The sequence below is a fragment of the Dermacentor albipictus genome, chromosome 5, assembly GCF_038994185.2.
Source record: "Dermacentor albipictus isolate Rhodes 1998 colony chromosome 5, USDA_Dalb.pri_finalv2, whole genome shotgun sequence".
Taxonomy (NCBI): Eukaryota; Metazoa; Arthropoda; class Arachnida; order Ixodida; family Ixodidae; genus Dermacentor; species Dermacentor albipictus.
This window is the reverse complement of record NC_091825.1, coordinates 15,189,752-15,214,762: the sequence shown is the minus strand read 5'-3', so window position 1 is coordinate 15,214,762 and position 25,011 is coordinate 15,189,752. Positions and strand designations below refer to the sequence as shown.

At 46.7% G+C, this 25,011-nt stretch overlaps 1 protein-coding gene and 1 long non-coding RNA gene across 6 annotated transcripts in view; one reads left to right on the top strand and one right to left on the bottom strand.

Moving 5' to 3' along the window:
- The window catches only part of LOC135906591 (globin-like), a 138,688-nt gene that overhangs the window by 49,820 nt on the left and 63,857 nt on the right, over window positions 1-25,011 (bottom strand). For 3 of the 5 annotated variants that reach the window (XM_065438048.1, XM_065438049.2, XM_065438050.2), the window contains exon 3: window positions 21,143-21,196. The exons of the other annotated variants lie outside the window; for them this stretch is intronic. In XM_065438048.1, the coding sequence (XP_065294120.1) occupies window positions 21,143-21,196 (54 nt within the window). The remainder of the gene's footprint in view (window positions 1-21,142; window positions 21,197-25,011) is intronic. 5 annotated transcript variants of the gene reach the window in all.
- LOC139060401 (uncharacterized) overlaps window positions 1-25,011 on the top strand; it is an 84,431-nt gene that overhangs the window by 49,449 nt on the left and 9,971 nt on the right. The gene's annotated exons all lie outside the window — the stretch shown is intronic.

Here is a 25,011-nt window from a genome sequence, read left to right as displayed (position 1 = left end):
TTGGCAGTAACAGCCCATAAAGCCTCCCGGGTCGCCGGTTCATTTAATACTTTCTTCAAAGTAAAAATACCATTGTCAAGTGAAAATCGATGTGGTGGCACTTCTGAGCATACTACTGCATACGGACAGCAATTTGTCTGATACAGGCGTGAGGTTTAGTTGCAGGGTGACAGCACGTCTACCATGTCTGTGCGAGACGTATCTCTGTGAAACTAAAACTGCTTCTCGATCTTGACATGGCAAATTATCCATACATGTCCATCTGCTGGTGTGGCATAATCTACTTCCTGCCACCTAGCGTGATGGACGTACGATGCCGGGCTCCGTCGGAGCAGCTACAGTGGCCATGCGTGGTCACGGAAACAGTGCTATTGCACCGGACAACGAATACCAAGTCGTACGGCCTACTTTGCCTACAGGTTGTTTTGTTGTAAACACTGTTTCCCTGCACGGGGACATCAGTGCCCGCCCATACCGGGTGAAAGATGTGCGTGATGCCCTCGCTCCGCTTTCGCTCCTGCCGGAAGTTATCGCCTTGGGCGCGCACCGCAAGAGTCGTGTGTGGGCGATTACATTCAAAGATGCTGACGCTGTGAAGAAGATTCTCAACATCGATGAGTTGAAACTGAAAAATGCAAGATGTCTCGTGATCGACGCTGCGAACCGGTATGTTCGAATGAAGCTGCACTGGCTCCTTCACAGCGTACCAGAGGAGGACGTGCGTCTTGCCTTCTCGTCATTTGGGAAGGTGTCGGACGCCCCGAGGAAGCTGTGGCGCGCACACGGCGTGTCTGATAAGGGGTCAACTACGAGGCTGGTGACCTTGAAGTCAAACGCTTGCGTGAAACTCGACGACCTGCCTCACCAGGTGAACGTAACTGGAGAGCTGGCACTTGTCGTGTCGGGCAGGCCACCCCTGTGCCTCCGCTGCCGTGACACAGGTCATATTCGGCATGACTGTCAGATTCCACGATGTGGTTCGCGCCATCCCTTCGGGTACGACGAGGACCAGTGCGTACGGACGTACACCAGCGTCACTGGGTGAGTGAGCAGCGATGAAACGTCAGCACTCCTCATGGATGAAGCCGATGCAGAGGAGGCATCGAAAGAAGCTAGCGATGCAGGAGACCACGTTGGCTGTTCCTCGGGTGAATCAGTTAGACGCGCAACCCAAGGCTCGCTAATTTCTCTCTTTCTTTCTTTCTTTCTTTCTTTCTTTCTTTCTTTCTTTCTTTCTTTCTTTCTTTCTTTCTTTCTTTCTTTCTTAATACTGTTATCCCTCGCTTGAGGGTTGTTACAGGGAGGGAAAATAGTACAACACAAGCAAATTTTACATTTCATAGCATCAGGTTGGGTGTTCACGATACAAAATATCAATCAAACATTCAAATTTGTGCACATCCGTCTGATCGACAACAACATCAGGTAAGGCATTCCACATTTCAATCACGTCCGGGAAAAAAAGAATAACGAAAAACATCAACACGTGTGTTATAAGGCTTGACGGCTCTGCTGTGGTTTATTCTCTCACTGCGATTTGCAGGGAACTGGACATATGTTTCCTTTTTTATCTTCAGAGCCCTTTGAAGTATCTGAAAAAAATCTTAAGTCTGGCTTTCTTCCTTCGGGTTTCCAGCAACTCAAGCCCACACGAACGCAGAATTGTTGTTACCGAGTCAGTCCTTCGATACCTTGAAGCAATAAAACGAGCAGCCATTCTCTGAATTCTTTCTAGTTTGTGTATTAAGACTTTTTGGTGGGGGCTCCAGACAACGCAAGCGTATTCTAAAGATGGACGTATGAGAGCTTTATAAGCAATTAATTTAGCATCTTTCGTTGCATGTTCCAGCTTTTTCTTCAGTGAATACAGTTTTTGTGAAGCCGTCGAGCACAGGTTATCGATATGTTTACGCCAGTCTAAGTTATGTGTAATTGTGATCCCCAAATACTTGAATGTATCCACATTTCTAAGTTTGTTGCTTGCAATATTATAAAAGAATGGTGCCACACTTTTTTTGTTAGTAACATGTGTAAAAGTCGATTTGTTGTAATTGATTTCCATGTCCCATTTTTCACACCAAAGGTGAAGGGAATGAAGAACCCGGTTAATTCTGATTTGGTCGTGAATGTGTGTTACCGTAGAACAAATTAAACAGTCGTCAGCAAAAAGCTTCAATTTCACAGGGAACTCGACAATCTCTGTAATGTCGTTAATGTAAACCAAGAACAGCAATGGGGCCAGAACAGACCCCTGGGGAACACCAGAAAGCACTTCTAACGCAGGGGACAAGCACTCGTCCACACGCACAACCTGCCTGCGATTGTGTAGGTAGGCTTCAATCCATTTTAGAATAGTGTCATTTATTCCTGCTTTTTGTAACTTGAAAAGTAATTTATTGTGCGAAACTTTGTCGAAGGCTTTCGCAAAGTCTACGCAGATGACGTCCATTTGTTCTTGGGCGTCTATAGCTGAAGTAAAATCATGAATAGTTTCTATGAGCTGGGTTACTGTAGAAAGTCCCTTTCGGAAACCATGTTGGTGCTGACAAAAAAAGTCGTTATTTTCAAAAACGAGAATAGGCTTACTTATGATATGCTCTAAGACTTTACAACAGACGCTAGTCAGGGAAACTGGGTGATAGTTATTTATTAGCAATCGGTTACCGTTTTTAAGAACGGGAGTTATGACTGCGCAACGCCAGTCTTGTGGCAACGAGTGAGTTTGCAATGACTTTACAAAGATATTATTTAAGAAAAATGATACCCACTCGGCGTATCGCTTTAGGAATTGGGTTGGTATTCCATCCGGCCCGCTAGCCTTCTTAGAATCTAAAAGTAGTAGTTCGTTAAACACGCCTGCTTGAGTGACGACGAGATTTTCCATCCCACATGAAAAGGAAGACGGCAGACAAGCGACTGCGCAATCGCTGCTAGGCGCTGAAAAAACTGATTGGAAGAAATTATTAAAATGACTTGCAATATTTGCTTTTTGCGTTACTATTACATTGTTAACTTGGATCTTGTTTATTTGTTCTTTTTATTCAGATAAAGCCAGAATTTTTGTGGTGATGTTTTCATAAAATTAGTTAATGTTTGGTTAAAGAACTGCTCTTTTGATTCCTTCAGAGCCGTTTTCAGTGCCCTTCGCAATTTCGATACCTCGGCGGAGACACCTTGCCTTTTGCGTAAACGCTTTATTTTACGCTTAATATGAATGATATGTCGATTAATCCAAGGGTTCCGTCGTTTTATATTTTTTAGTCGAGTTGGGATGAAACTATCAACGCAATGTCTTATAATTTTCTTGAAATGCTGCCATAGTTCGTCAACCGATTCAATATCGCAGGCAAGTTCAAATTGATTAAATGATAATTCTAAGAAATCGAGAATAGATGTGTCGTCTGCCCGACTATAGTCCTTAACTTTCACAGGTATAAACGGCTGGGAACGAGTGCTTGCGCTCGACACTATGTGTACAAGAACCATCTTGTGATCTGACAGACCATCATCCACAAACACTGTACAGTCGCCTATTTTATTCGAAAGAAACACCAAGTCCAACAATGACTGAGATTCAGGCGTTACCCTCGTGTTTTCTTTCGCGATTTGCTTTAGATTGTGCGAGATCATTATTTGAAGCAGCTTTTCACTACTAGAAATTTCTACGTGCCCAGATAATAAACTGTCCTAGTTAATATTAGGTAGATTAAAGTCCCCGGTCATTATTAGTCTGGTGTTACGGTCCAAATGATTGCATAGGAAATCATTCAGCTTATCTAAAAACTCGGGTGCAGTGGCAGGTGGCCTATATATTGCGCCAACAAGATATACAGTGTTTGCGTAAGTAATTTTGCACCATACTGTCTCAGGAATTATACATTCAATCATTACAACATCAATGTGCTGTTTAACAATAATCGCAACGCCTCCATCGCGAGTGTATGCCTTTTTCGGCGCCTCAACCATCGCCTTCTGGATGCCGCCGTAACGACACCTACGTTAAGCGCGTGGGGCAGTGCCCCTTGAAAGACCATGCCGCTGCCTTTCAATCACCCCACACATTGCACCGCAGACTCCCCGTCGCCACCTTAACTATTTCAAAATTACTCGACCTATTGCTTGACCGGCCGTTCTAATGCCTCAAAAACATGCCGCCAACGACTCCCCCGGATTACCTCCTAACCTTTCGCATTCCCAACACGCTCCCAAGCCCCCGTATTTCTTAAAGATTTCATTTTTCTCTTTCCTTTTCTTTCACCCCCCCTTTGTTGTGTCTTGGTACGGCCCTGGCACCCCCCTGCTTTTTTTTTCCCTTTTTTCTGCTTCTATTTCTTTTCTTTCCTCCCCGCGTGCCCACTCTCACGCTCTAGTCCCTTCGTCTTGAGAATGAGGCTCACAGACGTCGGACGACAGCGCCTGTTCCCTCTTGTAATCTCTCTCTTTAAAACCAGCCGCCAGCGACAACACCCGCACGTGACGTCACTGCACTAACCCTTTAAAACTAACACGCCGAGGATGACGAGGCCGCCTTTGACGAAGATAGGTCCACCTATCGAAACGTTGGCCAGCCTGTCTGAGGTACTTCAACCCTGTTTAAAAAAGTTTATACCACTCTATCCCATCTAAACATTCGGTAGTTGGGTGGCACTATACATTGGCTAGGTACATTGCTGTTCAACCATGTTTCGCTTACTACTAGCACATGAGTCTCTGTGAGTCTCTGTGAGCAACACGTATTCTAACTCAGTTACTTTATTAACAATACTGCGTGCATTCAGTGACAAGAAAGGGTTGAAGGGTTGAAAGGGTTGAAGTACATGGGGAATCGCTTGGACTGCCTGAGGGACCAGAATCACCATGCGTGTCATCTGTCCTTTGTGTGCGGTGCTTATTTTTATTTCGGTGGTTTAGAAGGAAACGTGCGTTGTTTTCTTGGACAGACACCTCTACCTCCCGCACAGGACGCCGAGGTGGTGTCGAAGGACGCTGCGGAAAACGCCTGACGCGACTTCGGAGAACGCCATCCAACCGGTGGCGGAACACATGGATATTTCCTCTGAAGGGTCCAGCCACATGAAAGTGGTCGCACGATGATGCCATGAGCAAGACGTCGCAACCGGATGAAAGAAATTGGAGGACGCTTAAGCTTCTCCTTCAAGAGTGGAACACGATAACGTTGCGCACCCCATTCGCACCACCCACTCATTCGCTCGGCATTCTCTTGAGTCACACAAAGACGAAACGTGCGCCTGAGCAAGCGGAACGAGCCAAATAACTCGGTTTCTTGGAGGGAGAGACGATCTACGCTAACCAGACGTCGTGATCGGCACGGACAGCTGGGCCGCGATGTGCCATGAAGGCGGACGCAATCATGGGGCTGACGCCTCGATGGGATCGTCCTCTATCTCACTTGGGAGCACCACGCAGACGCATGACTCCTAGCCAGCAGCATGGCGCACATGACAGGGGTCGCTTTCCCACCAGACGCGCTACGGCGCAGCGATCACGTCAGAGCCATCCCGCATCGGACGCTGCACCTAGGAATCGCGCTGTGAGCGGAAAGAGGAGCCGCATCACCTAAACACCAGGGTTCGAGTGACCATGCTGGAAGTTGGAAGGGGAGAGAGCGAGAAAACTTATTAAACGCAAGGGTATTGGGGCATCCTCGCACCGGTCCCTGCACGGCCCCAATGCGCTCAAACGAGACGAAGGCGAGAAACGGGTGAGTGGCGCGGCACCTGTCGGGGCGGCGCCGTACACTGCTAGGAGGGGGTCTTCTGTGTTCGCCGCAAGATGGCTCTGCGTGTGCGCCAAGCGCAGAAGAAATGCAGCGGAAACGTACTTCGCTACGCGTTTAAATGAGAGTTCTGTAATTTACATGCTCATAATTACCGATATACACCACATCATAACTTTCTATGGCGCGTTTCTGAGGCAACACCGCCTTCCCTAGAGGTGCTTTTGTTTCACTTTGAACCATCGAACTCATGGCTAAGTGGTAGCGTCTCCGTCTCACATTCCGGAAACCCAGGTTCGATTTCCACCCAGCCGATCTTGCAAGTTGTTTTTATCTATGAATTGCAATACACCATTTTTTGCTCATGGCCAACGCCACCGACGAGACCTGCTTTTCTGCGCCGTGAGCTCCTTAACGCTGTCGCGTTAATAGCTGTTGATAGGTGGGCTTTTCAAGCAGCAGGTATGAGGCCAGCGTCCTGGAAATTGCGGCCAAACATCACGGCCGAACAGCGGCAGGCGAGGAAACCGCCTCTGTAGTTCCGTGCTGTAGACCCCGAAATTGGGTGTGGGGTGCTTGCGATATTGTCGTGAGGGTAGACACCATAATATAGCGTTTCTTTTCGTTCGATATGGCGATCCACCTTCCTGAAGCACTACGTGTAGCGGCTCTGAATGTACGAGGTCTTGGAGCAAGTAGGCGGAAGTGGCAACTTAGTCGCCTTCTCTTAGAGAACACTTTACAGATGATGGCAATCCAAGAAACCACAATTGATAGCCAAGAAGCGACTGATCGAATGGTGTCCACTTTCCGTCAGCATTACGATGTTTGTGTGTGTCATTGTGACGCTGCCTCTGGTGGTTGTGTTCTTTTCATCCGCAATGTTTTCGGTATAAGTGTGCAGTCGCTATTTTCTTGCAAAAGTGGACGCCTCTTGGTCGTTGATTTTTTGCACTGTGGTCTGAATTTCCGTATTATTTGTGCTTATGCTCCAAATGCAGAGGCAGAGAGAAAACAGTTTTTTTAGCATTTTCAGATGTATTTCGAGTGTAAAAAAAGTACTAGTTTTGTTGGGAGACTTCAATTCTGTTTGTCGTTCGGTAGACTGTGTAAAAGGTTTGCCAGTGCGAGATAAGAGTTCTTGAGCTCTTGAATGTAGTAGTTCACGATCACAACATAGAAGATATCGGAAGTGTTGTGACAAATGGTACGCATCCGCAATTCACACATTTTCAAGGCGATAGCCATGCACGGCTGGACAGGCTGTACGTGTCGCTTGAACTTATGCCACTATGCACATCGTACGAAGTTAAGCCACTGTCTTTCATTGACCACTGTCTAGCAATTGCAACCCTTGGTAAAAAAGAAAACGAAAAGTACTTCAAGAGGGAACTTTGGAAACTTAATGCGAAATTGATGGAGGATGAGGGTTTCTTTAAGGATGTGGATGAGACGCTAAAGAAGCTACTCGCAGTGCAACCTTTGTGTCGGTGTAGAGTGGGAGGATTTTAAGCAAGTAGTAAAATGAAAGTCATCGAAAGAAGTAACACATTGCGGTATGAAGACAAACGAAACGAAACACTGCTTCGTGAACAACTTGAATTTCTTCCCGGTATAGAACACTCCCAACCAGGTGCTTACACCAACGAATTAAGAAGCATGAAAATTCAGTTGGAGAGAATTGATGCAGAAAGGTGCAAAGCGGTGGTTATTCGGGCACGGGCCGAGAAGCTGTGGGCCGGTGAAACGCCCACAAACGTGCGTTATCTGACGAAAAACGATACGTTTGCAATAAGGAAATACGGCAAATAAGAAGCGGCAATGACGTTTCGGCGGACGGCAATGTAATGAAACGCGTCGTCGCTGATCATTTCAAAGAATTGCTCGGTGAACCGGGCACCGTTATAGAGGGATTTAAAGCGGAATTTTTGTCGTTAGTGCCAAAGCTGAATGAAGAAGAAAGAACACGTCTGGAACAGCCGATTTCCGTGAAAGAACTAGAGGATGCAATAGATGCACTACCTGTTGGCAATGTACTCGGTCCTGACGGCCTAGGAGTAGCATTTTATAAAACATTAAAAAAGTTATAGCCCAAATTATGCTCAACGTTATCGCCGAACCGTATCAGCAAAAACATATACCCCTGTCCTTCACAACTTTGCACATCGTTCTCATCCCATAAACCGAGGCACCTGAAAAACATCGTTGTTGGGGCCTTATCGCCCGGTGAGCTTTACCAACGTCGACTATAAGACATTTATGAAGGTGTTGGCCAAACGATTGCAGAGTGTGATAACGAGGCTGGTAGGCACGCATCTGACCTGTGGTATAAAGGGTAGAAACATCGCCAGGAATATACACGTAGCTCGAAATGTACTAGAATGTTGTGATGTATTTGGTGAACGAGTGGCTGTGGTTGAACTAGATCTCGCTAAAGTCCCCGACCGTGTTGCCCACAATTTTCTCTCCGCCATATTAGAGCATTCCACGTAGGATGCGTAATAACAGACAGTGTCAGGATGGTGCATGCTAACTGCTTAACTCGGGTCATTGCAAACGGGGACCTGACAGACAGCGTGAAAGTGCGGTCTTCTGTGAGGCAGGGATGTCCGCTGTCAGGCCTGACATTCGCGGCTTACCTTGAGCCTTTGTGCAAGGCCATCCAAAACAATGAACGGATAACTGGCTTCAGGTTACAGTCAACACAGGTGAAAATATTGGCGTATGCCGATGACATGGCCATATTCTGTTCAAATAGAGATAGTATTTGTGATGCCGCGGCGGTGGTTGAAACTTTCTGCAAATGCACCGGGGCGCAAATAAACTGAGAGAAGAGATATGGGTTTTGGCATGGTGAATGGGAATAAACGCCAGACTACTTCGCTCGTCTTCGGTGGCCAACCACTGCAACAGCGTATCTGGCCGTTCCTCTCGACTCTTATTGCGACCCTGAGCCGTACTGGAATGAACAAGTGGCGAGAGCAGAGGGAAATGCTAACGCGTGGCAGGGGCGACAGCTGTCAATGTTCTCGCGCGCCACAGTCTGTAACCTATTTCTTACCTCCAAGATATTGTATGACATGAATGTGCTGTGTGCTTCACGAATCAACATCCAAAAAATCCACCTTGTCTCCGCCGTTTTCATATGAACCTCGACTTGGGAAAAAACCAGCTGCACAAGCTTGTTCTTGCCCGCAAATAAACGGGTCTTGGGTTGGCACATTTATTTGTGCGACAAGTTGTGTTGCGCTTTTTTACCTTCGCGATCAGAATGATATGTTCCTTCGCACAGACATGCAAGTGATTTTATGTCGTCACATTCTAGGATTTGTGGTATGCTCGTGAGAAGCAATGCATGATGCCATTAAAGGTTATCTGCGAAAAGTCGCGCATGCGTACAGAATGTTGCATGTTTTTCTTTTATTCAGATACCGTAAAGGCCCTTAAGCGCATTACATAGGGGGCGGATAACAACAAAATATTTCCAACGCAATTCGGGGGGAAAGGCAATATAGAACACCGCGGTAAAGAGAACTGAATACAACAAGAAAATATAAAAAGAAAAAAAGGAGAAATAAACAAATGCATACATGATGGAGAAAAAAATAACAGTCGGTACAAAGCATGTAGATGCACTTGGAATGCGTCAAAAGCACAAAACTCTGCTCTTACTCAACATGCGTAAAACTCAGCTTCAAATGACTTAAAAATGAGTCATGATCATGGATAGAAGCAATTTCTTTTGGCAGCTTGTTCCAGTGATAAATAGCGAGAAAGAGCGGTGATTGTCGAAGGAGATTCGTACGCGCAAACATGGGACGCACTTTGAAGGGATGGTCGAAGCAGGGGAAAATTGCTTGCGGGGGTTTGATATGGGATGCTGTAAAGGATGAGGGGGTATGATACAATCTGTGGAAGTGGGAAAGCACTGCTAACAGTGGTCGTTTTTCTAGAGAGGGCAATTGGAGGGACTCTTTGATAGCCGTGATGCTGTATCTTCTAGAGTAGGTTTCAGTGGTGAAACGTGTTGCTTTATTTTGTAAATATTCCAGCTTGTTTATTAGGTATGTCTGATTTGGATTCCATATTATGGAAGCGTATTCAATCTTTGAGTGAACTAGAGCTGTGTACACTAATAATTTAGTTGGCTGATTTGATAAATACAAATTTCGCCCGATGAATCCAAGTGTTTTATTTGCTTTCGAAATTATTTCATCAATGTTATCATTACATGTAAGGTGTGAAGTTAAATGGACGCCCAGGTATTTTAATGTAGACACGTTATCTATGCATGTGTTGTTCGTAAAGTATGAACTCAAGTGACCGTTACTGGCTCTGGTAAATGTCCTTGTTTTTGTTTTAGAAACATTATTTTCCATTTGCCATTGCTCGCACCAAAGTGAAATTTTGCTTAGGTCGGCCTGTACAATATTAGCATCTTCGGAGGGGATAATTTGTAAAGAACGCAGTCATCTGCAAGCAACCGAACTATTTGAGGTCAGGTTATTACTGATGTTATTGATGTATATTAAGAATAAGATTGGTCCAAGTACGGAGACCTGAGGAACGCCAGATTTAACTTGTGCTAAAGCGGAAAATCGATCATTTACGGAAACAAGTTGGTAGCGATTGGCTAAAAACCTTGAGATCCAATTAGCAATTTTACCATGTATGTTAGGCCGGCTAAGTTTCATCATTAAGCGTGAATGGGGAACTTTATCGAATGCTTTCTTGAAGTCAGTAAATATGGCATCAATTTTTATGGAATCGTGAACAGCTTCATGAAGATCAGTTAGATCAGTTGTAAGTTGAAATAGTGGTTTTTCACAAGAACATCCTTGCAGAAATCCATGTTTATTATTGGAAAAAAAGTTATGTTCAGATAAATATTTCATAACTGCGAAAGATATGATATGCTCAAGTAATTTACCTGGAGTACTACTCAACGATATAGGTCTATAGTTTGAGGGCACTGATCGGTCATCTGATTTGTAAATGGGAGTGATACGACCGATCATCCAGTCATCTGGTACAATTCCTGTATCTATTGATTACTGGAAAAAGGCGGCTAACATGGGAGATATTTTAGGTTTAAAAATTTAAGCATATTTCTGCAGATGCCGTCTGGACTTGGCATTGAGTTATTCGAAAGTCGATCGATGGCCGATTCCATTCCCTCCGGTCTAATTATATGGTTAATCATAGATGAGTTATTTGAAGAAAACGATAGAGCGCTGAAAAACGAGTTTAATTCAGTCGCATGCGCGATCAATGTGTGGTTTTCAGTGCAGTATCTCGCCAATATTACTCGTAAAAATCTGTATAATGACCTAATTGACACTATGCTCCCTGTACCGATTTACCTTATGTCAAACTGTGGAGTCCCAGGAGATGTCCTCAAAAGGGTTAAAAGAATGTCAGTACACCCTTCGGTAAAAACTTTTTTTTAAAATACACACTAATACATTATCAGTTGAAACATGAAGGCATAACAAAGGTATTTTTATCCGAAGTCCATTAACTACTTCGTATGAAAGAAACCTGAAACGATAGAGCATGCGTTTCTAGATTGCTGAGATCCCATCTTTTCCTGGGATGTGCTACAAAGGACGTTAAAGAAAGAGTTACCTTTAGATCCACATGGAATAACATTCTTACCCGTAGAAACAGAGGCTTTTCCGTATGATGCTATAATGCTCCTGCGCCTCCACTCTTTGTAGAAAGCTAGAATGCAGTTCAACAATGCTGATGCCAATTCGCGACCTACAAGCGATCACTTCATTGAAGCTGTAGTACGGTTCAGGGATGTCCATCGGGCACTCCCTGAACAGCCAACATGGATTAACATGCTAGAAAAATTGGCAGCATTGAAAAAGATGTTAATATGTCCTGCCAGCGAAATCCTTGTTGACGTGTTTTATCTTTTATGTATTGTTTGTGTAGGTCAAAGCCGGCAATGAAGAAAGAAAGACCGGCGTGGCGCAGTGGAAGGTCGGACGATCGAATCCTCGCAGGAGCATTTTAACGTTTATTTTTCGTTTTTTATTGAACTAAAACGCTCTTTGTTGCTTTCTGTATTTAAAAAATATATATGATGTCCAGGCACCGTCACGTATTTAACGCGCTAGAGCTGTTTTTCGCACCAGTAGCAAGCGCCTCCCAGAACGCCGCCCCTGCCCAGCGGCCCAGCATCCAGCGTGCGACACTGGGCCCATAATCCGGCACGGCACATGACGCTGGATACTGGGTACTGGGTTATGCAGTAAGGATAGTACCCTGACTTTGAAGTTTACGTAAATATTGCCCATAACGCGCCTTTGATTTTCGCCAAGTATAAAAAAATATCTTGTTTAGTTCACTGAGGGCATCGTTGAAACCATGTCGGAACAAGTTATATACAACGCCTGAAGATAGGGAAAGAAATTTCCTATCAGTAACTTTCAGGTGCAGCGGTGGCGTGAAGGTAGAACGCCCGCCTCGCGTGCAAGAGGTCCATAGTTCGAATCCCAGTGCCGCGCAATTTTTCACCGGATAAAAAAAAGTCTGCGTGTTGATAAAATTGCATAAACAGGCCTGAAGTGTGGCCTGATCCCCGTGACCAGAACCAGTAACGCACTCCCTCACCAGAGTAGCATTGGCCACCCTGGCGCAGTATGTGGCCACAACCTCCTATGAAAACCCAACAATCAAACCCCCGCCCTCAGTCCCCAGCAGCTGCGAAGCAACTGACCACGGCGGCGGTCAGACCAGCGACGCAGCAGGGGGTGCGAAGAATCCCTGGCTCCGGACAGGCCGCCATTGGAATATGAACCTGGCAATGTTTAACGCTAGAATGTTATCTAGTGAGGCGAGTCTAGCAGTGCTGTTGGAGGAATTAGAGGGCAGTGAATGGCATATAATCGGGCTACGCGAAGATAGGAGGCCAAAAGAAGCATATACAGTGCAAAAAAGCGGGCACGTCCTGTGCTACCGGGGCTTAGCGGAGAGACGAGAACTAAGAGTCGGATTCCTGTATAATAATAATATAGCTGGTAACATACAGGAATTCAATAGCATTAACGAGAGGGTGGCAGGTCTTGTTGTGAAACTTCATAAGAGGTACAAAATGAAGATTGTACAGGTCTACGCCCCTACATTTAGTCATGGTGACCCGGAAATCAAAAGCTTCTGTGAAGGCGTGGAATCGGCGGTGGGTAGAGTGAAAACAAAATGCACTATACTGATGGGCGACTTCAATGCCAAGGTAGGCCAGAAGCAGGCTGGAGACAAGGCAGTGGGGGAATATGGCATAGGCACTAGGAATAGCAGGGGAGAGTTATTGGTAGAGTTGGCGGAACAGAATAATATGCGGATAATGAATACCTTCTTCCACAAGCGGGATAGCCGAAAGCGGACGCAGATGAGCCCAAACGGCGAGACTAGAAATGAAATCCACCTCATACTCTGCGCTAACCCTGGCATCATACAAGATGTGGACGTGCTCAGCAAGGTGCACTGCAGTAACCATAGGATGGTAAGAACTCTAATTAGCCTAGACGTGAGGAGGGAACGAAAGAAACTGGTACATTAGAAGTGGGATAAGAGGGATTCAAAATCCCGAAGGTAACGCCGGAAGAAGTAAAGAAAGCCTTAGGAGATATGCAAAGGGGGAAGGCAGCTGGGGAGGATCAGGTAACAACAGATTTGTTGAAGGATGGTGGGCAGATTGTTCTAGAGAAACTGGCCACCCTGTATACGCAATGCCTCATGACCTCGAGCGTACCGGAATGTTGGAAGAACGCTAACATAATCCTAATCCATGAGAAATGGGACGCCAGAGACTTTAAAAATTATAGACCGATCAGCTTACTGTCAGCTGCGTACGTTGTGTTGTAGTTGTGTCAGTTGCGATTACTAAGGTAATCGCAAATAGAATCAGGAACACCTTAGACTGCTGTCAAGCAAAGGACCAGGCAGGATTCCTTAATAGTGGTAGTGGTAAGGGAATGCATCTACTTAGGGCAGGGAGTGACCATGGATCCGGATCATGAGACTGAAATAACCAGAAGAATAAGAATGGGCTGGGGTGCGTTTGGCAGGCATTCTCAGATCATGAACAGCAGGTTGCCACTATCCCTCAAGAGAAAAGTGTATGACAGCTGTGTCTTACCTGTACTCACGTATGGGGCAGAAACCTGGAGGCTTACGAAAAGGGTTCTGCTGAAATTGAGGATGACGCAACGAGGTATGGAAAGAAGAATGATAGGTGTAACGTTAACGGATAAAAAAAGAGCAGATTGGGCGAGGAACAAGCACGAGTTAATAACATTTTAGTTGAAATCAAGAAAACGAAATGGCATGGGCAGGACATGTAATGAGGAGGGAAGATAACCGATGGTCATTATGGGTTACGGGCTGATTACACGATGAAATTGGGCAGTTATATATGTAAGAGGCCTGTGTGGATGTTGTTGTAAAGCTAGCGCTCAGCGTATTAACCCAGTAGCGGCGTGCACCACTCGCGTTGTCATTGCGGACGTTCTATACGCTGTCGTGGACGAGACATTGTTAACGTCGAACGCCTCAAGACTTACTATGACCGACTCATAGTGACAAGCTGTTAGGTCGCCGGATAACTCCCTTTTCATTGCCGGAGGTAACTTTAGAGAGAGACGGAACGATATTGTGGGTCGTCCTTTACAGCGCTGTTGCTCGTGAATGCCACTCGCGCTCGGATTCCGTGACCTGCCTAGACTGTCGCCGCTGCGCTGCTCTTAGTCCGATCAAATAAACACCTTAACATAGTTAATACACTGACACTGTAACGCTGCGCAGGCTATCTCTAGAGAGAGAGATTAAATAGTTCCAGCATTCGATAAACCAATGATTTCACGCCATCAGGCATGCCAGTCCTTGGGTGCGGCTGTTGTAATGCATCCGGACCTCCCCTTCTCCCGCAGGCTAAATGTGTCAATTGTGCTTTCGAATACGGAAATAGCGGTGCCAAAAACCTGCGCATGATGCAAGCTGCGCAAGCTGACATTTGTTAGGGTGGTGACTGCCCAGCGTCAGGCGTCCTCCGCTACGCGAGTGTGTATGGCCAATCCCGCGCATCGTCCACGGGCGTCCCGAGAAGGCACAAAAGACAATTCTCGCTGTCCAAGCAGGGGATGCCCAAGTGCCCCCCGCCCCCTGGTAGATACGCCTATGGCAATTTCGATCACACTGACAGAAACGAGTCGGCACCGTGCCCGTAACGTTGGCTGTGCAGTGGCGCAGTTGAACATTTAACGTCATCTTGTACCATGTCATAGCGCTCGGCGAATAGCGGGCCGAGTGGCGCCAGAAAAGTTCTGCGCAACTGTGCTCCCTGCGGGTGTATACACAGGAACACTGCGATGAGGTTGAGGCGAGCGCCATCTGGAAGCGTTTCAAGGAAGCAGGCACGCCGCTCCGTGGGCTGTGAGATATTTTCCCGCCGGTGTGCGCAAATGGCGAACGCCATCTCTGGTCTATGCATTGTAGAAACGCTGGAAAAGGGATTTGTTTGAGTTTTCGTGTAACAGAATAATGCTTTCTCGTAATTCAAATCACAATTCGAGAGCTATCATGTTTGTAGGTTGTGTGCAAATTGTAGTTTACGGTTTTTCACGTATTCTAGGCTGAGGAATTCAATTAGTTGAATGAATTGCGTATGGGTATGGGTGGGTATGGGTATGCGTATGGGTATGTGTGGTTCGAAAATATTTTCGTCGAAACGAAAGCGCGTCTTGGGGGCCGTGGCGAGCGGACGTGTGTCACGTTGGCTCTTTCTTCCTGCAGTGATTTCTAGCGGCAAATGTTGTCGGATCGACCAGGCCTGGTTGAAATCATCAATCGGAAGTTGAGAGGACTCTGCAGAAACCATAGTTTTCTCCATAAGTGGATTTTTCGCCATTTGAGAGCAAAACCTCTGCCAGCCGTGGTGCCAACGTGATAACCCTAACGCTGGCTAGTAAGCCTAACGAGGGCTAACGCTTACCGAGACCCCCGGTGCCGCCGCGTCAGCCGTGCGGCAGCCAACAGGCGGTATGAATATCACCGTGCAAGTTCGCAGCGCTGAAAAGGGCGAGCTTGACTCCACGGATTGGATCACAGTACTCAACAACTGCAACCTGGAGGAGAAATGGGCACGTAAAGCCAAGCTCGCCTTAGGAGAGGTGAAAGTGATAGACACTCTACCACCATTTACCAAAGCGCGACAGCAAACAGCAAGCGGAGAAATCAATCGCCTGGAACCAAGTCAAGCTTCCGGAGAACGGCTGGAGAATCTTTTTCTGCCCCAAGAGAGGCCTGGTAGTCAAACAGTACGATGGAATGACCCTGACCGAAGCCATATATGTAACTGCGAAGATTGAACGGGACAAGGCGTGCCAGCTCGTCAAGAATGAGAAGCAAGGAATTTATGTCTTCCTCACCCACTGCGCCGAGGGAAGAGACGAGTTCCTACGCATCACACACCTGGACATTGAAGGGTAAGTGCACGGGATGACCGTTCCCATGGCAGTACCCAACGACTTCTCGAGAGGAGTCATACACGGAATAGGACTCAGCACCTCACTGCAAAAGATCAAGCAGGGGATAGCAGAACCTGAGCAGAATTCCAAGGTACTGGACATCAGACGACTAGGACAGAGCAAGACCGTCATGCTCGCATTCACCACAAAGGAGGCGCCAAGGAAAATCAAGTGCCTAGGTGCCATCCTGAACTGTTACTTGTACAAGAAAAAGTGCGAGGTGTGCTATAAGTGCGCAGACCTGGGACACCGACCCGGTGTATGCGAGAGCAAGGAGGAGAAGTGCAGGGGTTGCGACATCCCAAACCCAACCGAGGGACACGACTGCAACCCTCCTTGCAAGCTGTGCGGCCAGCCGCACACCACCAGCAACAGCACCTGCAAGATCTTCAGAACCTCATACATCATTAAGAAACGACAATGCGAGAAGCTCCAGCAACAGCAGGAGGAGAAGAAGAATCTACCAGAACATCGCAGCAGGCGGGACGAGAGCAAGACGCGGGCCACGAGCAAGGAGCGACTCCGGTCCACATCCTTTCCGAGGCTACCACAGCGGGCCACCACAACTCCGCCCAATAAGCAAGGGGCACCACTCATCAAAAAGGTAGGCTGCTGAGCGGGGAATTCCAATGGCTCAGACATAGTGAGCTCAAAGAGCACATAAAACAACACGAAATGATGAAACAGCAACGTGAGTAATGGAAGCTTTACCAGGAGCAACTTTACCAGACAAGCTCAGATGCAAGAGCTCCGTAGTCACGTTATCGAGCTGCAATGGGAGAACAATGAGCTCAAAGCTCAACTCAGATAACCGGAAGCGCATCAGGAGGCCATGGACGATAAGTCGTCCGAAACTGAGCCAAAGAAAAAGCGAGTTAAAAAGACCGATTCGGGCTTTGAGAAGGCCGAGGGCAGGGAAAAACTTGCGGTAGACCTGCAGCAACTCAAAGAGGTAGTGCAACAGGTGGCCATAGCTACTCAGCTTAACGTGGAGAGGGTAGACCAACTCTCAGCTCAGCCAACTAGTCAACCCAATGGGAACTAGAATGGACCAACTGGCAGAAAAGCAAAAGCAGATCCTTCTGCGGTTGAATCATGGCCAGACACAACACTAGGGCAAACAATATGGCATTAGAACTGTAGGGGCTTCACACACAAAAAAAGAAACGTTCTCCAAGCCGCGATGGTCCCGACATCATCGCGCTGCAAGAGTGTGGAAAAAGCGCTAAACTGAGCGGATACAAAACATACCCAGGCTGGTCGCCAAACATTCAGACTGCTACCCTGGTGAAGAGAAATACCACTATCATGCAACATGAGGCAGGATACACGCAGATTGACTACGAGATAACGGCGATTATACCACAGAGGAGGATAGAACGCAGGCTGCTAGTCCTGAAGATCTACAGCTCTCCTAAACTGAGGAAAGGCTGTGGCTTCAGGGAGCTTTTTGCCAAAGCTCAAGCACTGGCACAAAAGCAGCAGCGTCTCCTAATAGTAGGGGATTTTAGTGCGCCGCACCAAGCATGGGGGTACAACTACTCCCCAAAAAAGGGAAGGGAATTATGGGACGCCATGGTAGAGTGCAATTTAACACTCCTCAACGATCCACTAACACCGACCAGGCAGGGGAACAACGTGTCATACGACACCACTCCCGAGCTGGCCATGATCGGAGCGGACGTTGACACTACATGGCACAACACGCTGAGAGAACTTAGGCAGTGATGACCGAATCATAGAGATTGTTGTCCAATAACGGGCTCAAAATCAAACGTGCGAGGAAAACATTAGAATCCACCAATTGGCAATCTATCTGCGACAACGGACGGGGTTGTGGGGAGATAACCGGCATATCCGAGTGGACCAATGGCATCAAGCAGGCGTGCAAAGAGGCTGAGGAGGACACAGAATTAGAAGAGGGAGAAGACTGGGTTGATAGCCACATGAGACAACTGTGGGAAAAGAAAAAAAGAGGCAGAAACGGCCAAAAAAGGGGCAACCGTAACCTGAGAAGGAGAATAGCAGGTCTCAACAAGGAAATTGAGAGCCATGCCCGAACACTTAACAGACAACACCAATGACATCCAGCAAGGTCAATAGGAAGGTCAATATCCAACTCCTGGCCAACACCACCCCGGTGCGAAGGGTGGACAAGATCAGCATACTGGGTATGTGGATACAAGCAAATGGGAGAAACACCGAAACGATAAACAGACTATGAGCCACGACCAACCAAACTTGCAGGCTTTTCAGGAGGATAGCAAACAAAAACGCGGGGATGAAGGAGGGGAACCTACTTAGGCTTGTCCACTCTTTCATCATTTGCCGAATCGCCCACGCTATCACGTACTTAAAGACAACAAAAGCAGAGAGACAAGGTAGACATCCTCATCAGGAAAGGTGTCAAAACCCCTCTAAATTTACCACCGTGCACATCAACCGAGACGATCCTCAACCTAGGAGTGTTAAACACCCTAGAGGGAATGTGCGATGCGAAACTCACAGCACAATATGTCAGACGAACTGGCAGCAAAATGAGCAGATCCATCCTTAGGAAACTGGGCTACCAAAGCCCAGAATCGCGAGAGGGGATAACCACTGTCCCCAAAGAAATTGCCAACAGGTTAAGAATACCCCCCCCCCTCCCCCACCCCAAGAAACATGCACCCCATACACAACGAGGAACGCAGGAGAAGCAGAGTCGAAAGACTCCAAAGCTTTCTCCTCCAAAAACAAGGGGTGGTGTACACCGATGTGGCAGAGTATCCAGAAGGGCACTACGCTGCAGTATTAGCGAGCGACAAAGGCGAGCTAACCTCGAGCTGTAGCGTGAGACACTCTTCATCAGAGGAGGCAGAGATGGCGGCGATTGTCCTGGCAATCACAAACCCATCAGCAAGAATAATTATCACTGATTCTAAAACTGCAATCAAAGCCTATGACACCGGTAAGGTGTCCATAGGGGCCGGAAAAATTCTGCAAGCAGGCAAGGAGAATGTACCCAACGACCTAATTACAATAATATAGGCGCCTGCCCATAGCGAACTCACAGGGAACTAAATCGCCAACGAGGTCGCCCGAGGACTCACAGAGAGGGCCCCATCGCAGGCAGACTACCCCCTGTTCAAAAAGCGGCATTTAACCACATACAGATAAATTCTAGAACACTATAAAATGGGCAGAAGAACCCTCCCCCATATGTCTCTCACAAAGAAGGAAGAAGTTATCTGGCGAAAACTGCAGACGGGTACCTTCCCAAACCCGTATATCCTACACAAATGGCATGCTGAGGTGCACTCTTTCAAATGCAAAAACTGTGAAGGCATAGCGACCCTAAATCACGTGATCTGGGCTTGCCCAGCGGTAAACGGTCTACATGGGAACAAAGAGTCATGAGAATTCTCCCTCCACAGCAAGGAAGAACAAGCCCAAAAACAAGTCATCGGTCAAGCCCAGGCCGCGGCCGGAAGCCAACTGATTCCGGCCGACGTCTAGAGGGGAGGTAGGTGGTGAAAGAGGGAGCTGTGTCTCACCCCGATCACCCATACTCTCTGACGGGTGCAAATAAAGTGCTTTCTGACTCTCTCTCTCGTCGAAACAACGTCCGATGCCGGTGCCTAGACGCCGACACGGGACGCCAACGCCGGATTTTCTGCAACACGGGCTCCTTAACGGTCTGGCGTTACGACCATTTCAGGGACGCGTTAATCTATTACTCTGCTCTAGCATGGTATACGATGACGGTACGTCACAAGGCTAATGTCTAGGCATGTCTAGTGTGGTAAAGCAGGAAATGGGCGCATCTATGGTACCACGTATCGCGATAACGGCTGTCGCGGGTACTCTGCTGCCGTTCTAGAAAATGAGCATGAGTGCAAAGAATCACTTTCCTCCAGAACGTCAAGGAGCGCTAACTACGGTTGGGCCTCCAGACACAAGAAATGGCAAAGTGACCCACACACGCTATCTACGCGCCAAGCAAAAGATATGACATAGACGTGCGTATTTATTGGGGGCCTTGCTGTTGATTAACAAGGTGGCTTAAGGTTACCACCAGTGTACGTTTGTTGCATCAACGCACTAGCAGGCAGAGATCAACAAGACGGCGTGCAGACGCCGAGCGACTACGTGGCGCGGATGGACATTTGTTGACGGGCTGTAGCGTTCCTAAATGTTCTATAAGAAGTCGTGCAGTTCCGCAGCGTGGCAGGGAACCATACAGTGATACAGTATAACCTTGAGTGGGTATATGGCCTTCCAGATTTTGTGCTTTTGCCGAGGTTTACTTCGGAGGAATTTCAAAACTTGCAAGTCTACGGGCAAGAACCCATACGTCCCGCAGTAAGCCCAAGGGTGGCCTCACCAACCGGCGAAAATCCATGCGGGGATCCGTATAGAGATAGGGTATTTTCTCTACGGTTAGCAACAGAGCCAAGTTTAGTATCTTACCGAAACCGGAATATAAAGTAGATTAAATGTGAATTGCTGAGTATGACTCAGCACGTCTAGGTGCCCACGCAGGCGTAATGAAAGCCTGGCAATTATGGAAAATAGGAAGCGGTGGCATGTGCATATCATGCGATTCTGCTCTTCTACGCAATTCACAGAGGGTATTCACATAGGCCTGAATTGTTTCTGTATTGTTCCGTATTAGTCAACCGTGATTTCCACGATATTTTCTTTCACCTTCTCTCCTCATGCTGTTTGAAACTGTGGCACGAAAGCGAACGATTCGCGCCTAATCTGTGCCAAAACGAAAAGCATGTGGAATGATGGAAAGGGACCGGTGTTTCATCGCTACAAAGTATCTGCTTAAATATAGCCGCCTTATGGTTTAGCGCAGGGCAAAATTAGGAAGTATGTGAACCTGTTCGGGTAGAGGGGTCCCGATGAACGCTGGCTTCGTTACGGTCATCACCACCTGCGTAAAAAGACGTAAGATATAGAAAAAGAAATTGTCATCTACTCGAATGGTAGTACGAAGCTACAGAGGAAACATAAAGGAATTGTTTCCCAGAAAGCAATCTTCGCAGATTAAGAAAACTACGTCGTGATTCATGAATCGAACCCGGGACCAACGCTTTTCGGGGACGCTTGCCATACCATCTGAGCTAACCAGGAGGCTCGAAGATTGCCAGCGCGAGGCTGAAATAATCGACAACTCAAGTACTATGACACCGACCGTGGAAAATCAGTTCTAGGGAAGCTAGACAATGCAGTTTTACTTGAATTAATTTCCCTCCCCATTGCGGGCATACATATAACTGATTTGCAAAAGACAGTAAATGTGAGTGATCCCGTAGATCGAAAACCTAATTCTTTCCATGTAGTGGCGTGAAAAAGCCGTTCTCATTAAAAAATTTTGTCACATTTAGCATCTGTTTGGTCAGGCGTGTTTTCGCTATCTCGAGGGCGCACAGAATATTTTTAATCTGCAGAGATTTGAGAAATAGGTAAATAAAGAATGGCCGCTGTATCTGAATCGCTCGACTGTATTAAATAAGACGCCAGGTTCCTCATGTATAAAATCTCCCTGCTATTGCTAGCAATCCGCGTTGATTTATATAATACATAGCTTGAAAGACGCAGTCATCTCGTATGCCTGCCTCCTGTATACATAAAACAGGAAAGTTATGTTGAGCGAGTAGCTTTCGAGAATCGGCTTATTTATCACGAAGGCTATTAGTACTCCATTCAAATATGAAAACATTGCCGTAAAGATTAATCATTGTAAGCCTCCCGTGGAGCTGGTGGTGGTCGTGGAAGCACCAGTGACTCCATAGACAGAAGCGCTTTTACCTACGGCAGGTTGCTCGCTTCTGCAATGGCACTGAGAATTGCATGCGGAGCTGTGAATAGCATGGGCAGGATTATCTGTGCCACAAGTATAGACGCGCAATCACCAAACGACACTGAAGCACCCTCTGCGACCGGAACAGATCGTTTAAAAGCTGTCTGGGATGGCCGCTCGTATGAGTGGTGTGGTTGGGGCGAATGCTGAGGTTGTCCCTGAGATGTTAGCTGAGGTAGGTGTGTCAACGGCAGAGGGCGTTGCTTAGAAGGTCGGTGATTCTGGCTCGACGCCTGGGCAAGATGAGCAGCATTGCCGCAAAAGAGGTCTTATCGCCCCCTACCAGAACGTTGTCGACTTGGTTCCTTTATATCTGCAGAATAGGTCAAATTGTCCGCTCGTTCCTGCTACTTGGTGGTAGTTGCAGGGGCATACCATGGGATATCAAGGTTATGTGTGGGTGCATTATCTGTGGGAGCATTATGTGGGTGCGGCAGCCCTCAGTATATCAACTCGAGTCAATGTAGGCAGCTCCGGATGGATGGATGGATGGATGGATGCATGGACGGACAGATGGATGTTATGAGCATCCCCTTTAGAACAGTGCGGTCGGTTGCACCACCAAGCCCTTGCTATTACGCTGCCTAATGTCGGTCATACCTAGGTCAAAAAAGAGAAAAAAAGAAAAATAGAAAAATAGCATGGATTCTCAAAAGCGAATTTTCTGATCCCCTAGTGTGATCTTTCTTTGTGTACGCCTCAGTTTTATGCGGTTTCCCTACTTTTCTCCCACGAATCTTCCAATTGCCTCTTACTAATCTCAACTGCAGATATATTTACTTTCACCCTGCTATCGCTAAACCCAAGGGTTTCAGGAGGCCAGTGGTGCCTAAATCGACCGCTGGGCAGATATCTTCAGATTCTAAAAAAACATGCTCCTTCGTTTCCCTAGATTTGTCACACCAAGCACATGCTTCTTCTTCCTTGTCATATCGCGCTTTTTAAGTGCGTGTTCTAAGGCATCCTCATCTCGGCTCGAAAAGTAATGAGCTTCCCTTTGAGTTATCACAACTTGTTCTTTCCTGATTTATTTTTTTTCCTCCTAAGTACTTACTCATGGCAGGTTTCTTTTCTACTCCCACCACCCATGAGCTTGTTTCAGCTTCTCTGACTTGCCGCTTGACGGTCTTTGTTGCTGCGTTGCTCACCTTCTAAGCCACACACTTGCTGATAAGCTTCCTAGTTATTTTCCTCCATGGTGAATCAATGTTTTCCCTGTACAAATACCTCAGCACTCTCCCAGCCCATTTACTTTCTTCCATATTCCTCAGTCGTTCTTCAGAGACAATTTTACTGGGAGCTTCCCTCACTTCAAAACTTGTCCAACCCATATCATCCTGCATAGCTTCATTTGTAGTCTTCCCATGAGCGCCCAATACGAGACGTCCAACTGACCGCTGGTTGCCATCGAGTTCTGATTGTACCCCTGATTTCAAGCAAACTACCGCATTTAAAAAAATGTAAGTCCTGGAACCATTACACACTTCCACATATCCCGCAGCAACTCGTACCTATTGTACCCCCATAGCGCTCTGTGTTTCATTATGGGTCCGTTTCTCTTTCTCTTTACTGTTAGTTTTTTTCTGTTTCTATATCTATTGCCTTTGTTTATCCATATACCAAGGTATCTATATTCTTTCACCCGAAGTAATTCCTGGCCCTGTACTACCACTGTCAGTTCACTGCTTTCATTGAATACCATAACACCTGATTTTCTAAGACTCGATTTCAGGCCAAAATTCTTGCCTTAGTGTCCACAGATATTAGCCAGACGTTGCAGATCACTTTCCTTGTTGCGAGCAACACAATGCCGTCCGCATCAAATAAACAGGGAAGCTACTGCTACACTACTGTACCCGCCTGTTTATACGAGGGACTAAGCCCGATATTGCATCCTTCCAGCGCCCTCTCCATCCTCACGATGTACATCACAAACAGCAGTGGGGATAAAGGGCACCCCTGCCTTAGTCCCTTCAAATCATATTGACCGCAAAAAAGACGGGGACATAGGAAGAAAACACATAAACAGCACAGGCGGTAACTCGGTCAACTGATGGGAGGAACGTCTAGCGGCCTTCAAATCCTTTTCCGCATGCCATTCTGTAGCTTTAGTAAAGCATATGATGCGAAGCCAATCGTTGAACAGTCTAACTTGCCGCCACAACTCTGCGCGGAGAATTTTGCATAGGCGCTTGATGTGACCCCACGACGGAGATGTCAACTTGTTGATGTTGATGTGATGTTGATGTGATGTTGATGTGATGTCAACTTGTTGATGTTGATGTGATGTTGATGTCAACTTGCTGATGATGTTGTTGATGTCAACTTACTCTGCTCCTCATCCCTTCCCATTCAACGAAAACGGTATGTTCTATGTAAATCTCTTACAAAAGCTGTAGAAAATCGTCGCCTAAGGCTTTCCCTTTCAGACTATCTCACAAAATATTGCGTTGTACGTTGTCACAGGTTCCTGTATTGTCTAAAAGGGCCACATATATAACGGTGTGCTTTCTAGTCTTGATATTTGAATACACTGAGTAAGAAAAAATAATTATTATCCAAATGCCTACCTGTTCTGAAGCCCTTCTGAAGTTCTCCCAAAATGTAATTTTTCTCTGCCCGTGATTGCAGCTTTAATTTGATTGCCTGCATTGCTGACCTCTCTATTGCAGACGTAATGGTCAGCGGTCTTTATATGAGGGAATTTTGTTTTCCTACCCCTTACCTTCATAACTTAAAATCATTCTACTTGATCGCCAACTGTCCGGTATTCGTCTATCTTTTAAAGTTTTTTCCCCTGCTTTCACAAGAGCTTCGTTACGTTTTGGTCCTAATTCATTAATCAGCCTAACGGGAACCTCGTCTAGCCCTGTGGCTGTGTGCTT